At 29.9% G+C, this 16,039-nt stretch overlaps 1 protein-coding gene across 9 annotated transcripts in view; it reads right to left on the bottom strand.

Moving 5' to 3' along the window:
- LOC105427070 (Formin homology 2 domain containing) overlaps positions 1–16,039 on the bottom strand; it is a 152,693-nt gene that overhangs the window by 125,387 nt on the left and 11,267 nt on the right. For 7 of the 9 annotated variants that reach the window (XR_016139456.1, XR_016139458.1, XM_089077849.1 and 4 more), the window contains exons 2-9: positions 11,904–12,126; positions 10,961–11,395; positions 9,282–10,572; positions 7,435–8,753; positions 6,409–6,986; positions 5,630–5,852; positions 5,067–5,166; positions 4,445–4,481 (exon numbers count right to left, since the gene is read on the bottom strand). Coding sequence is in view for 6 of the 9 variants with exons in the window: in XM_089077849.1 (XP_088933975.1) it covers positions 4,445–4,481; positions 5,067–5,166; positions 5,630–5,852; positions 6,409–6,986; positions 7,435–8,753; positions 9,282–10,572; positions 10,961–11,395; positions 11,904–12,126 (4,206 nt within the window). In the remaining 3 variants the exon portion in view is untranslated. Of the gene's footprint in view, positions 1–1,850; positions 1,993–4,444; positions 4,482–5,066; positions 5,167–5,629; positions 5,853–6,408; positions 6,987–7,434; positions 8,754–9,281; positions 10,573–10,960; positions 11,396–11,903; positions 12,127–16,039 lie in introns of those variants that run through there. The other 2 variants (XM_089077846.1, XM_089077850.1) reach the window with 2 other exon arrangements.

Here is a 16,039-nt window from a genome sequence, read left to right as displayed (position 1 = left end):
TTAGCATTTAAATTGCGAAATCTCAAAAATCAAATTATCAAAATGTTACATGTTCGCCGCATTTATGACATTTGATTATATATATTTCAACACAATATACATTTTTTATTATATTCATTATATTTATATTTTAAAATATTGCATTCTTGGAATAGCGTTATTTTCATAACGTCGAATTTTTAAGAATATTTGAAACAATATTTTAAAATAATTCAAATTCACATGCTCATAAATATCTTGTTTCAAAATATCTTTAATATCTCTGACTCTTTCCTTAACTCTGTAATACTCTATACATAACATTTAAAAATTAAAATGTGAAACTGCCAGTTGAGATTGGAAATCGTTAAAAGATGATGAATGACTTTGCGAGCGAATCCAATAATGCGTCTGTTTTTAAGTGATTTACGGCAGTGATAATGCGAAAATTTCGCAAGGCAGTTCCGAAGGTGAACGACTGAAAAAAGCGGCATGACGAAACAGCAAACGTGAACCGGACCTATATTGTCTGTACACGCTAACATCCGAAATAAATAACACCCTTCAGCGGGAGCAGCTGAGCGCCAAACCAGTCGAGACGTGTGACATTCCAGAAAATTACTGATCCAGACACTTAAATCGACTATGCAATATTCACACATAGTTTTTTGATTAAAAATATTCCGATCAGCTGAACCGCGTTTACGAAATATCAGTTGAAATGTCAAGTAGAATTTACAAATATAAATACAATAACAATGTTTTAATATTATCAAAAACTAAAGATTAAAATATTAAAGTTATAATAATCGCTAACAGATTTTACTTTTAATCATAAATCTAAATAACAACAAAGTAAATTATTTAAGAACAAATTTAAGATGCTCCAAACTATTGTTTAAAAATTGAGATGTTATTCTTTGAGTTATTGATTTTGATTGGTTTACTCATGGTTTATGCCAAGATATTATTTTAATTACTAAGAAATTTCAAATAAAAATAAACATTTTTGCGTTTCATCTTGGAACATAATATCTCTTTGCTGCTAATAAGTCAGTTATATATACATATATTTCTATCAAACGGGTTACCGACACATGTTATGACAACAGAACAAAAAATATTTATAAGCACGTTCTTCGAAATATGAAGCTTTATAATGAAGCTTTGCATTGAAAACAAAAGATCTCTCATATACAACATGGAGTAATCTAATTTCACATTAAAGTAAATAATTTTAACTTTTCTTATTATGTGAAATATATAATTGTTTCCAATATTTTTATTTAAACGGTTTAATATTATTAATTACTTTCTAGATCATGCATAATTCTTTGAATAAAATATATCCTTATTCTTGAAATTACTGACGTATACAGCCTCCAATTTTTAAATAATTATTAACAGTATAAATTAGAAATTATTATTTAATTACATCTTTATTAAAAAGATTATCCTAACATATATATATATATATATATATATATATATATATATATAAAACAGATGTAATTTTATATATAAAATTATACATCTTTGGAAAGTTTATATTATTTTGCAATATTTTATAGTCTTTCAAAATTGAATAACTATTTAATTGTTCTGCAAATTTGAAGAATGAAAATGGATTCCCACGTGCCGTTCATTATTACTCTTGCATGGTTTCAAATATACTACAAATAAACAAAAGTATCAAAATATTCGCAAATTTCAACTGTGGGCACTAACCCACAGAGAGGTCTCTCTCCGAGGCGAGAACGAAAAGCCAGCCGGTAAGCGACGAGATCCAGACCTCCATGCGCTGCACGAGATGAAAGCGCGCGCGCTTCAGAGTAACCTCTGGAGCATGGAGTCTGCGCGAAGAAACTCACCTTTCGGGTGACACGCGCACTTCCGCCGCCGACGCGCGAACAACGGAAACGCGTGTCGGGAATCGCACGTGGCTGAAACGGGCGCGCGTATCTGCAGTACAAAGAGCAGGACACACGCGCGGCAGGGAGATAAAAGACGAATCGATGCGGTGCAATGAAGCGCGAGTGTTCACGTAAGTTTACACGCGACCCGCAACAACATGCCTTACCACGAGAGCGGCCGTCGCGACACTGAACGTATCGCAGACACCTGTCGCCGTCGACCGACAGTGCCGCCGCCGCGCGGTCGAACCCCTCTCTCGTTCACGTGGTGCGCACCCCGAACATTCAGTGTGAGAGAGTGAGAGAGAGAGACAGAGAGAGAGAGAGAGACAGAGAGAGAGAGAGAGAGAGAGACAGACAGACAGAGAGAGACAGACAGAGAGAGAGAGAGAGAGAGAGAGAGAGAGAGAGACAGAGAGAGACACAGAGAGAGAGAGAGAGAGAGAAAGAGAGAGATTCAAATAAAATACGATCTTCACATAACTATTAATCTACGATTTCCTTCTGATCCATCGTTTATCGATGTAAAATTATTAGAAACATATCTGAAATAAATAACTATTTTTTTGCATAATTACAAGCATTGTTTTTCAAGTTTTTTTTCGTTTCGCACAGCAATATAGAAATTATTGTTTAGTAATATTATTTTCTTTTATTAGCTTGTCTTTAATAAAATATGTATTTTAAATGTTTATTTTAATTTTTCATTCGAACATTTTTTTAAATCTTACTTTAGTTCCTTTTATTTTATTTTAAAAAGATTTATTCTTTTAAAATATGCCACTCTTTAAAATATATAATTTTAAATAAATAAAAATTAAGAATTTCCAACATAAGACAAATTTATATATAAATATTATAAGTATTTCAAATAATATATCAAAAAATTATCTATCACTTTAAATATAATTAATATTTAACTATTTCTTTTTTAATATTTAGAATTTTAAATTAAAAATTTTGATTAAATTCTTAAAATTTTAAATAAATATAAAATTAAATACGATATAAACTTTACAATATTATTTTTAGAACATGTATAATAAATTATGTTGTTAATAATCGCCATTAAATAATTAATAAATAAAATAACTATTTAAAAGATTGTAATACAAGATAATAATCTTCCAAATGGAAGCAAATTGAGCTTATAATAATTGTATTATAAAAAACGTTAATGCAATAGTAAAAGATATGGAACTATGGATCACAACTACGCGTATTATCGATTACTGCAAAGTCATAGGGGTTGCGAAATATAAAAGGGATGCTGCGCTTATAGAAATATGATGAAGAAATTATTTATACGCAGGATGGTTATCTACTACTAATGTTATCATAATGAACTTGTACAACAGTATAAAAATATAAGTGAAAGATTTGATAATATTTCAAGCAAAATAATCAATTACGAATATTAATATATAGTTACGAATATTTTTGTATCGCATTATTTATTTTATATCGCACGATGCTTATTAAAATATAATTAATTTGCAAGATTGCTTCAAAAATCTATAAATTAATCGGAAAGATTCATGTATAATCTTGATTAAAAATGTGACTCATTTTAACAAATTGTATATATGTACAATTGTATAATTGTATATAATATACTTATTTATAACAAGAATTAATAAAACTTAATCAATGTTCATAAAATTGCAGCATTATTATAATGAATATTTACCAACCGAGACACAATATGCGAAGGATATAAGCACTCAACAAGCAAGTAAGGTTTCTTTGTTGGTACTACTTTGTGCACAATACGAAAATTGTAAAAGGGTAAGAAACCCTTCGTGCATCCCTCGCGAAGTAAAACAATAGTGTCGTATGCATTTCTCCTGATCTCATCCGTCCTCTTGTAGAGAAATTTGCTTTTGTTAAGACTTTTTCAATATAGTCACGTCATATAATCACGCGTTTATGTATGCTACTGAAAGGCATATTGCAATGGGGGAGTATATATTGTATGAGTATATATTGAAAAAGTAAATACAAATGCATTAAAGAAAGAAATGAAATGTGTATCTTCGTGTCTCTTTTTCGAGATAAGATTAACACCAAAATTTGTTACCCTTAATTAAAAAAATATTAATTCATTTAAACTTAAATTATTTTATTTAGAAATTTTTTATAAATAATTTTAACTTTGATTATATTTCTTTAGTTTTAAAAGAGTTCAAATGTCAAATAGTAAGATAAAGTAAAGATCAAAAAATTATCTAAAAAGTGAATCAAGAGACAAATTTAAAAAGAGATATTGCAAATCCACAAAATGTTAATGTTAACTTCTTAAATTATTAATTTTAAAATATTTAACATTATATAGTTTAATATTATATACACACAAATTGAATAAAGTTTCAACAAATTTCTTTCTTCATAAAATCCAATATTTTATTTTAATTTTAAATTTTATTAATATATTTATTTTTATATTTTTTGTTACGTTTTATACATAAATTATCAATTGTTATAATAAATATTACAACGTGTATTATGTTAAGCAAAAAGTTACAAGCAAACATGAAGATGTAAAAACTCACCGGAATGTAGCCATCGGGTTGAATACTCTTATCATCCCTGAAAAGAAAACATCACATTAGATTAATCTAAATAATCTAAATGATTTAAATAATTAAATTAATTTCTATGAATATTAAATTATAATAATATACACACACATATATATATATATATATATATATATATATATATATATATATGCAATGTTGCGTACATACACTATTTGAATAATATCTTTATCGCGTATGTATACATGTGGGAGGTCACCCCACATATTAATTTAGATTTGAAGACTCTCGGTTTCTCGTTAAATTATTGTAATATAGAGGTCTCGACCTCTCGCACGGATCCGTGACACGAAGAAGCTCGAAAAACGTAGCGAGTCGTTCTCGCATAGCTACTTGTATTTATACCCAAGCCTTGGAAGCTGTATCGCACCAATCAGGGATGGTTTCAAATCACATGCCATCCTCGTCGCGAGAGCGCGGTGCGCTTTGTAACACGTTTTCGCAAGATTAGAGATGCCGCGTTCCTTTATCTCGCGACCGACGTGTCTTGTGTTTGGTGATAACATTAAGATTGCCGCAATGGTTCGTCGCAATTCACAAATATCTGTCAAACTAATCTATCTTTGAAACATACCGATTTCTTCGTTGTATCACTGGTGTTTTTGCTGTACTGTCGTGAATGATCACCTGGGTTACATCTATTTCTTCACACTCTGAATCATCTTCGGAAGAGTCTGCAATATAAAGCATATGTAACAAATATATAAAAGTTAAAATATATAAAAATTTAAGTTAAAATATTCTAAACATCCATTTCTATATCTAAAATATATATTATTTAACATATTATACAGCAAATTTAGAAATATAGAAAGTTAATAAATAAAATAAATCTTAAATCTTAACTTTTTTTATATAAAATTAACTAAAATGTTATAGAATGTATCTTTTCAAATTGTTTTATACATTGTATTTTTCACAAAGATTTTAATTCTTTACAGATATCCTTAATTTTAAACGATATATCGATTTCATTTTTTGTTGATCAATTTTGAAAGATAGATATTACATAATAAATTTAACCGGATCCACTTTGTTGAGCTGTATTCGATACATCGGATAATCTGGCTGATACCCATGTTAACTTGGTATGATAGCATCGATCGCTAAGTGACGCTAAATTCATTCCCGCCTCACCCTCTTCGACGCGTTCCTGTTTACGAACACGAGAGAGAACAGGGCTGTGGCACAGGATAGCTGTATCACCAAGCATGTCATCAATGTCGGTATGCTCGCCAATGAACAACGGCAACGTAGAGGGTCGTTTCCGTGGTGACAATCTTCGGGGTGTCGATCGCACATTGTCGTAAGGAGAATTTCGTCCTTTATAATTATCTGGTGGATCAGGCGGATTCTCGACCTGCAGCAAAAGTAACACGTTCAAATTCTGTTATTCGATTGGCAATTCTTTTCATCGATTCTTTCTCATTATTGATTGTATTTTATTTTTTTAGAAAATATAAGAAAATATAATAAAATGTTAAGTTAATAACATTTATTAATCATTTTTAACGTAAAATAATAAATAGCGAAAGAAAGAAAAGAGTAAAAGAATAATTAGTATTAATAATTAATAATTAAAAAAAGATTTAATAGTAAATACTACTTATATCACGCAATTTATTTTATTCGTATTTATTAATTTCATTCATTAAGTTCAATTATTATTGCACATCACTTTTAGTCAATTCAATTTTCAATGTTTTGAAAAAAATTTAATATTGTTGTGTTATTATAATATTTCATCAATAGCTTAAATAAGTTTCCTAATCTTATCTTTTTTTAGATTATTTCAATTTTTTTCAGTTAGAGATTAAAGATTTATAAGATTCCGTAAAACGTATTAGAAACGATTATCTCAAAGTGTCAGATGAAACCGAGAGATTATAAATGCTCAGTGACATGATCAATTTTACCCCTTCTGGACTTGCACGATCTCCCAACGGCTCTTCGGACGGTGGTGGCGGAAACTCGATAGGAAATCTAGAGAGGCTTCTCTTGACATGCGTCTCAGGTTCAGGGTTAACGCCAATATTGATCATCTCATATGACTCAGAGGAGTCGGAAGTACTGTTAGATATTTCCACAGGAATCCTGACGACTCCGTCAGGAACATTGGAGGAGCTGTCCATCCACCATGCCTTCTCTCCAGATTCGATATGTCGGATTTTCTTAAGCGGCTTTGAGGAGTAAAGGCTCTCGTTATCGACAGGGTTGTCAGCACTTTGATTATCGGTAGATGCTACCGGGATGACTTCAATACCCTCCGGAACGTTCTCCGGATCGTCACTCATCCACCATGCTCGTTCACCTGATTGCTGATGCTTAATACGACTTCGTCGATCGACTGATCGAAAACTACCTCGACTGGATCTTCGTGTCGAGATTGGAGACGCAGGAGTGGATGATTTCTTCACTTCCTCCGTTGCAACGTCATCTAACAACCAGGAGCGTTCTCCAGATTCTTGTCGCCAAATTTTGAGTTTATATTTTCCTATCAACATTCACAGGAAATAAAATAGCAAGTGCAAGGATTTAAAAACATTTTTAGATTACAAAGACTCGACAGTTATCTTTATAGTAATCTATAAAAGTTAATCAACTGATTGAATGATAATAATATCAAATTTACTTTTAATTAATCATTTTTTTTTAATGTCTTACACATATTTAAATATGAAAGTGACTAGAGTACCGTTTAATCACCTTTGAATACCTTTGTATTTAAATAGCCATTGTGTATAGATTTATTTATCTTAAAATTATTAATAATTTGTATGTTTATATAACTTTTTATACATAAATATGTTTTGCGAAATATGACAAAGATATAAGCTGAACATACAACTTTAATATTTAAATATATTGTATAAATATATATAACATATGTTATATAAATTGTGTATAATATTTACAATGTATATATTAAAAATTGAATTTACCATCATCCGGCAAAGCCATACTAATCGTTGTATCTTGACTGACATCATCGTTCCATGGACTAGCTCTTTGAACTCCCTCGGGAACATTGTCGGAATTTGGATCCAACCACCATGGTTTTTCTCCAGAAGATTGTCGTTGAATTCTCATAATATTTCCTCTTATTTCGTCACTCCTCGGAGAATTCGTTAAGCTAGGACCTTTCGACAGACTCTGATTGACTGACTTCGAAGATGATAATGACTGTGCTGACTTGTTACTGAATTCGTGATTTTCCTCAAAAGAGTTAGTCCAACCAGCTGATTTACTTATATCATCAGAGTCTTGACTCTTATTTTTAAAAAAATTTGTCACTGGTGCTAATGCTCTCATTAAAAAAGACTTGGCTTCTTCCGTCTTCGCGGACCGGTCACTTTTAGATCTTGAACTAGAAGGCGGCCTAGGTGGTTTCTCCGTCATCATGGATACATCATCGGCCGACGATGCCAATACGCTTGTTCTCGATGATCCTGCACTGATTTTACCCCTCACTTCGTGCGTAGGTGAATCCGACGTTCTTTTTCTCCTCCGTTTCGAACCCATTTTATCTTTATAATTGTCATCATTTTCACTGCTGGAAGAACTCGCAGAGGTCGACTGACTACTGTTGCTGGAATTCAATGTCCCAGATGGCCTCTTTTTCGTTCCGCAAGGTGACTTTGATCCACTTCTCGATTCTTCCCATTTCATTGAGCCATTCGAACCATTTCTTCCGAGTGTTGATTTTGATTCCCCTGACGAAGTTCTGAACCTCGATCGACCGTTCTTTGTCGAGGTTAAGGACCCCGAAGAGGTATCGTGAGGAATGTGTTCCGATGTCGGTTCAGAATCTTGAGAGCTGGCGGAGATGGTTCTCTGACTCTTCTTCCTTCTCGCGTACTTGGAGTGCGACAAATCGCCGTTCTCCATGTTCAAGGTCGACTTGCGGAAGTCTTTATTTACATACTTCGCTGCCACGATGCACTTCGGCGTGGCGGCGGTCGTAGTATCATTCTTCGGTACAGGTGGTTTGCCGCGCGCGTCCGACGAACCGCCTTGTCGTAAGTTCACTGACGATTGGATCGAACCGGTGGATGATTTTCCGGACGATGGCGGCGTTGCCGTTTTTATTTTTATACCCTGACTCGTCACCGAACTAGCTGATGATGATTTCGATCTGCCAATTGGCATGCTTACAGAAGATCCGTCTGACGAGCCGGTTCGCGTCATTTGACGCGACGTGTTTTTCATCGATACGCTCCGAATTTGTGGTATCGATATTGAACGACTTTGCGAAGAACTGCTTTAATGAAAAATATTAATTATTTAAGATTATATCTAGATTTCTGTTAGAAATATTTATTCCCAACTCAATAAATTTTTTTATAGATTTATAATCAATTGTTGCATTTCTTTGAAGACCATAAATTTTTTTCTATCTTTTGCATTAAGTGGCATTTATGTTATTTTACATTTTAATTAAATAGAATTTTTTATAATGTAGTTTAAAAATAACTAAATATAAATTTAATTAAATTTAATTTATTAATACAATTATTTTTTAATATTTTTATATATTTTATCAATATCGATAAAGAATTATATCGTTTAAGTATTAAAAAATAATCTAAAGTTTTGTTATAAATTTAACAAATAAATATAATATAATAAATATAATATAATTTATTTACAATACAATATATTGTAATTAAATAAGATACAAATAATTTATATTCTTAACAAATTATGTTTAATATGAAAGAAATATATTTGCTTTGTATGTTTGCTTTATATATTCAATAAATGCTTATTACAAAACAAATTTACATACCTCGATGTCGAATCTTTTCTTTGCAAAGCATTATTGTTTTGGGAAATTATCTCTTCATTTTGATCTTGACAATACCCTTCAACAATTCGAACAGATTCTTCAGGTTTAGAAGAAGAGCTGACATCAGATTTTGGAGTAGATCCTCTTCTTTCCCTATATGCTTCGGATTTCGATGATGTTTCAATTTTTGGAGAACATTTAGAAACTTTTACTTCACTCTTTGACGAAATACGTTCCAATCGTGGAATGGATGGTCTTTTTTGATTACATTCATCGCACTTCGGTGTATCCTTTTGTTTATTCCGATCCTCACGGCCAACTTCCTGCGAATCTTGTATCGTTGAATTTTCTTTGCGGTAAAATACTCGATCCTGATTGGAATTTTTCAAATTACTGAGATTCTCGTTCATTTCAGTTTTTCGTGCACCGTAGCAACACTGTTCACTACCATGCATTCTGTCTTCTTTATAAATACTGTGAGTATTCTGACCGTTCGAAGATACCTTCGAATCATTGGACGCTAATAAAGTTTCGTTAGTCGAGTTAGAATTTAAACGATCACAAATTTTCTCATTTTTCTCATTTTTATTACTAAAACTTCTTTCTTGATTAGAACTCGATAATTCTTGTGCAGAGGATTCATTTTTCGTGGTTGCTGGTATTTCATTTGTTCTCGTATACGCAAAGTTATTAAGTCTACTACTCGAACTCACATTAGTAAATCCTCTAGATGAATATGTAGATGGATTTCCAGTTGCATTTGATGTTGAGTATTTATCTAAGTATGAAGACCAAGGAGCACCGGATACTCTATTGCTGCCATACCTTGAGAATCTTGATGTCTCTTCCACTTGATCACATTGCATTTCTTTATCCATAGTGTCCGGCTGTTTTCGAAGTCTAGTTATTTCTTTTTGATGAACGACATTAATCTCCGCTCGTCTATTTCTGACATAGGACGAGGAAGCTGGAGGTGTCGGTGAAGTACCTCTTGTCGCTACGGTCAGCACCATAAACTCGTTATCAGGATATTTATTGTTGGTCTTGTCTTCGTCTATGCGGTTTGTAATTTTTGACAATTCATGATGACTATCTTTTTCAGATTTCATAGTGTCCTTTGATTCTTGTTCTTTCGAATTTGATTTATTGCTCAAATTTCGAAATCTGTTCCCTGCGGAGTAGTTTATGGTTGTGGACATTCGTTCATTACCACTTCGTGACGACAGAAATCGCGAACCAGCTGTCGAACTAAATCTCGTTGAGATTGTAGCCGAGCTTGATTCGGACGTACCTAAAAAATGTATCTTTTTCAATGTTAATTATTTGCGTTAAATTTGAAATATTAAAAAAAATAATAAGATTAAGAACTTTTTAGAGTTGTAATAAAGAGAATTATTTATTATTATAATCAGTACTCGGCATCTTTGAATATAATTTTAAAATTTATATTTAATTTTAAAATTTAATGCAAATTTGAAAGCTTTTGGATTAAGAATTTCATATTTTAAACGCGTATATTTTTAAATATGTAAACTATAATAATATAAATAATATATAATATAAACAATAATAATAAAATTCTAATTATCTATCTTTCTAATAATGTAAAAGTCTAATTAATAAAATATCTTCTAATATTTTTCAATTCGTAATGTATATAATAAAATAATCGCACTAACTAGGCGAAGCAGCTGAACGACTGTAAGATGGTGCTCTTGAATAGACTCTGAAGGAATTCGTTTTTCCGACACCGACTTCCGGACTAGGTTCGCGCGATGTTCTTCCAGAATTGGGACGTAATCCTCTATACGAGACCGACGGGTGGTCCTTCTTCTCGATTCTACCATCGTTGCCGTAACTTCGGCCGAAACTCGATCCGGGATATGTGCTGGATCCGTACCGCGATATTCCTTCGGGCTCTCTGCTCTTTTCCCGTGATGCCGGTCGGTTATATCTGTCCAACACGGAAGACGGTCTCTCCGATGTTTTGCCAGCTGAGAACGAGTACTTCTCAAAGAGAGACGACCTACTATCAGATAGCGGACTTTTCGCCCTCACGTCTTCGGACGACGATCTTCCGGAATGCAATCGACTTTTATCGATATCTTTGGTACCTACGATAATTTAAAAAAAAATTTGGACATACATCATTTTTTCTAAAAAAACTAATATATAAGTATACACATTTTATATATACAATTTGCTAGAAAATTATAATTATTTAATTATAAAGATAATTCTGCATATCGCTGAGATAATACAGTATAACGTTAGTTATACAGTCAAAAATGTAATATTGCAAACAATTTTTATTTGTAATTTTTAATAATTTATTGATTGATTATTATTTCGTGGTTTTTAAGAGATTATTATAAGCAAACATATTTTCAAATAAATAAAAATGTTTTACGTAATAGATAATAAAGAATATTGAAAATAAAATAACATACACAATTACAGGTATACATATATTACTGTTATGATAAATATTTTAAACATGAATTTGTAATTATATATCTTTAAATTATATATATATATATATATATATATATATATATATAAATAACGTACAAATAATATAGATTACCATTACAAAATATTGCAAACGCATAGATATCTCACATGAATATTTGAATGACGGTTTCTCCTCGGGTTTATCCTTTTTAAGAAAAGTACTTCCAAAACCAGCAAGCACCCGTTCCTTGGCAACAGTTCGAGCAGAACTCGATCCGACTCCGGAATAACTGCTTCTACAGCTTGGCAGGTTACTTCCACCGGAAACATTTCTACTGAATGAACTAGCGATGCCGACAGCGGTTCTACTTCGATATGCTGTTGTATCAGCCTGTAATCACAAATTAAAAAATTAAAAGTATTCATATTGCAAAACTTTTAATTATTTCACAAATTAAAAAATTAAAAGTATTCATATTGCAAAACTTTTAATTATTTCAGCTATATAATAGGAGATTGTATAGTTTGATTGTTATAATATTACAAATAATTTGTAATTATCTACACTAAGTTAAAAATTAAACAATTAAACTCTCTAATTTTGGAACAATACTCTTACAGAAATTTAATTTAATATTGGCCAATATAATACTGGAAATTACTTATTTTATATATTAAAAACTATTGTTCAGTACTTTTGTTACTCAAATAAGTAATTAATCACTATCTTTCAATATTAAATTTCTATAAGGGTAGGGAAAAGAGAGCTAATATGAGTCAGGCACGGAAATAAATGCGTAAATGTAAAAATGTGTATCAACATTATTTACAAAAGCACCATGTACTTTTTTAAATACAATTGGTACAGGTTTTTACATTTACGCATTTATTTTCCACACCTGACTCTTATTAACTCTTTTTTCCCTATTATCGCTTTAAAAATGTTATAAAGTTATAATCTTATTATAAAAGCTTCTAGGATTTTATTTAAATGATATTTACATCTTTATATTATAATATCTAATAATAAATAAAAAATTTTGAACTTAATAAATTGTTTCAAATATACATTATTAATCTTGTTGTGATGAGAAGATTTATAAGTCACTTTTTGCATTTGCAGTAACGAGAAGGGTTGGACGTTAAGCCAATAAAACATTCGCAAGAACTAGGACCGTGGGTGTTTCAGGATATTAACGATAATAAGGATAATGCGGATAATGTGTAGTTTGCATTACTCAGATGGTGCATCTAATGAATGTCTTAATCAAGAAACTTTTTGCTTAAAATATATTTAGATATAACATTACTCCTAGCATAACATATAAATATAAATATAAACTAAATGTTATCTTAAAGTTCTTGGTAAACAATTATAATATGTCATGATTATTATTTAAATTGGATGTATCTGTTTGAAAATTAAATATATCACATTAAAGAAATATAAAAATCTATGTAACATATTTTTTAATCTTTATAATCATATTACTTAACCATATTATTTAACAATCAAATTATTATCAACTAATTTAAATTCTTTATTAATCCTTTATTTATATTTTTAATTATTTAAATATCTATTTAAAAGCAACATAAAGATAAAAAAAGAAACTTTAAAGAAAATATTTTTGTAAAGTTTAAAATAAATTATGCTAAAACACGTTATCTGTCGATATATGAAAGCGAAAGATAATAATTTATATAATTAACATAAGTTTGGCAAAATGCCCTAATCTCAAAATAGACAGATCGACCTGGCAGGGAGTAATAACCTTTTCGTTTCTCGCTCGTACAACGGGTGACGCAAGTAAAAATCAATTTATCAATTTAACAACTAAAACAAATTATGCAAACATACACATATGAATTTCTATCATGTTTTAATTATTTTAATTGTTAATCTTTTCTATTACATTTAATATAAATATTGTAATATGAAGTATAGAAAATAATAGTATAGAAATAAATATAGAAGTATAAGTATAGAAAATAATTATATCTGCTCTCAATTTCACTTTCGATTAAATAAAAAAATAATAAAAACATGCGATAAGGCTGTTATAGAGAAATTTCTGTTCTATTTTCCGAGATGGGTCTTCTAAAAAGACCGTTCATTATTATGCTAATAGCGTTCGGTGAGATAATAGAATTACGACAGTCGTTCCTTAAGACCACCAAAACAATTTCTTCAAGCGGAAGCGTTGTACGACGTCGGAAACGATAAGTCCTCTCATCACGTTATATCTAACCCCATTATCACATTTGCGCTGATTTAAAATACATCAGACAATATTCTTTTTATTAAAAAAATTTAATTATCCATTATATAAAATAAATACTCTATAAATCAATATTTAAAATAATAATTGTAAATAAAAAATATAAATAGTAAAAATTACTATAAGAACTACATATAATATTAACTATAATATAAATATATAATAATATATATTATATAATTAAAAAGATTATATAACACACACACACACACACACACACACACACACACACACACACACACACACACACACACACACACACACACACACACACACACACGTATATATAGATAAAAGTTTACAAAAGATTTATTTCGTTAAAATTGTAATATCAGAATTTTAAAAGCAAATTAATTGCATCTCTTTAAATTATAGTTATTTATTATTATAAAATTAGAAATGTATTGTATATGTATCTTCTTATTGCAATTTTTTATTTTAATAATTAAAGTAAATTTCTGGCATTTGTTCAGAATACTTTTTAGATTTATTTTGAATCTTATAGTTTTGCCAGGAAATCAGAGAGGTAACTATTATTATGTCTATCAGTTTTCATCAGTTTTCATCAGTCTAGCAGTCGATATCAATTTTCATAGCTCCAAAAATAAAAAACATAATGACAAAATATCTAAAATAAAATTTTTCATAGTTTTTCTTTCTCACAAAGCTACCTCAGCTTTAAATTAATTTTTTATTAAAAAAGAATATATACATGTATGTGTGTGTGTGTGTGTGTGTGTGTGTGTGTGTGTGTGTGTGTGTGTGTGTGTGTGTGTGTGTGTGTGTGTGTGTGTGTGTGTGTGTGTGTTGATATGTTATAATTTCTTTTATGTATAAAAATATAAATAAATGTCAAAATTGTTTTCTGGAAAATAAGTTTTTACACATGATTAAATAAATTAATATAATAAAAAGAAATTTTTATACTAACTATAAGTACATTATTTTATCTTTTCATAGTTATAATGTTCATAAATATATATGTCATACAATAGGAGCCGTTCAAGTAATCTTCATAATTCAACGAACTTTGTTTTCTACCTCTCCTGTTTTGATTAAACAACTTTTTTGGTGCGGTCCAAAATGGGATAGAAACAAGACAAAATTGAAGAAACTCAGTTATCCCAAAAAACTCTTTTCCCTTTTATGTATCAGATAAATTGAATTATCGCATAAATTGCACTTTTTATAAAATGTTTGCTTTATATTTAATCAGAATAATAGCACAATGTCATGTAATTGATTAAATTATATTTTATATTACATGACATTATGCTATTTAATATTATTGATGCCATCTATGCAGAACAATTATAAGTAGAAGAATCCAATTCTTTAAACAATAAATTACTAATATTTAACTATTGTAACTATTTTATTTTGTACCATTTCAAATTGAGAACAACTCGATCAGAGAGAACGAGTACTCTTCCAATATTGCTTTATCGCCCATAAAAATAGTTGTTTATGATATCCCTTCCATAATCAGAAACTGCCATGGGTTGCCAAATAAATTGCTCTGTTTCCGTCGTGGAAACTTTGTATTTCCGCCGTGGAAATTTTGTATTTTCAACGATCTTTTTCCTGCATTTTACAGAATATAATAAATTAGTAATAAAATATGTTTTCATATAGACTTTCTTTTTATCGAAATTGAAAGTTGTAAAAAATTAATGCATAAATATTGGTGCATATATAAAGTTTTCTATCTTGTTGGATTTTTTTACAAAAATTTATACTTATATGTAATAATTCAGAGAAAACATGATATTACCTTCTATATTACCTTAGAACAACTTGTATTGTTAAAATAAAATAATATTGTAAAAATACATATCAAATAAGTTATCGTCATTAGATCGATTTAAGATTATGTTTCGTCACTCGATGTCAATCGATTAGATAATAACATAAAATAAATAAAATATTTCTAACGATGTAATATTACAAAAATATCGTCATTGAATTGTTATTTTTAATATTATGTTTAATTATTATTTTAAATTATATAATATAAAATAT

This window comes from Pogonomyrmex barbatus, unplaced genomic scaffold (assembly GCF_055798465.1).
Source record: "Pogonomyrmex barbatus isolate J1 unplaced genomic scaffold, ASM5579846v1 scaffold20, whole genome shotgun sequence".
NCBI classification, from domain to species: domain Eukaryota; kingdom Metazoa; phylum Arthropoda; class Insecta; order Hymenoptera; family Formicidae; genus Pogonomyrmex; species Pogonomyrmex barbatus.
The sequence above is the reverse complement of the archived record's forward strand: the minus strand, read 5'-3'. Positions and strand labels throughout refer to the sequence as shown.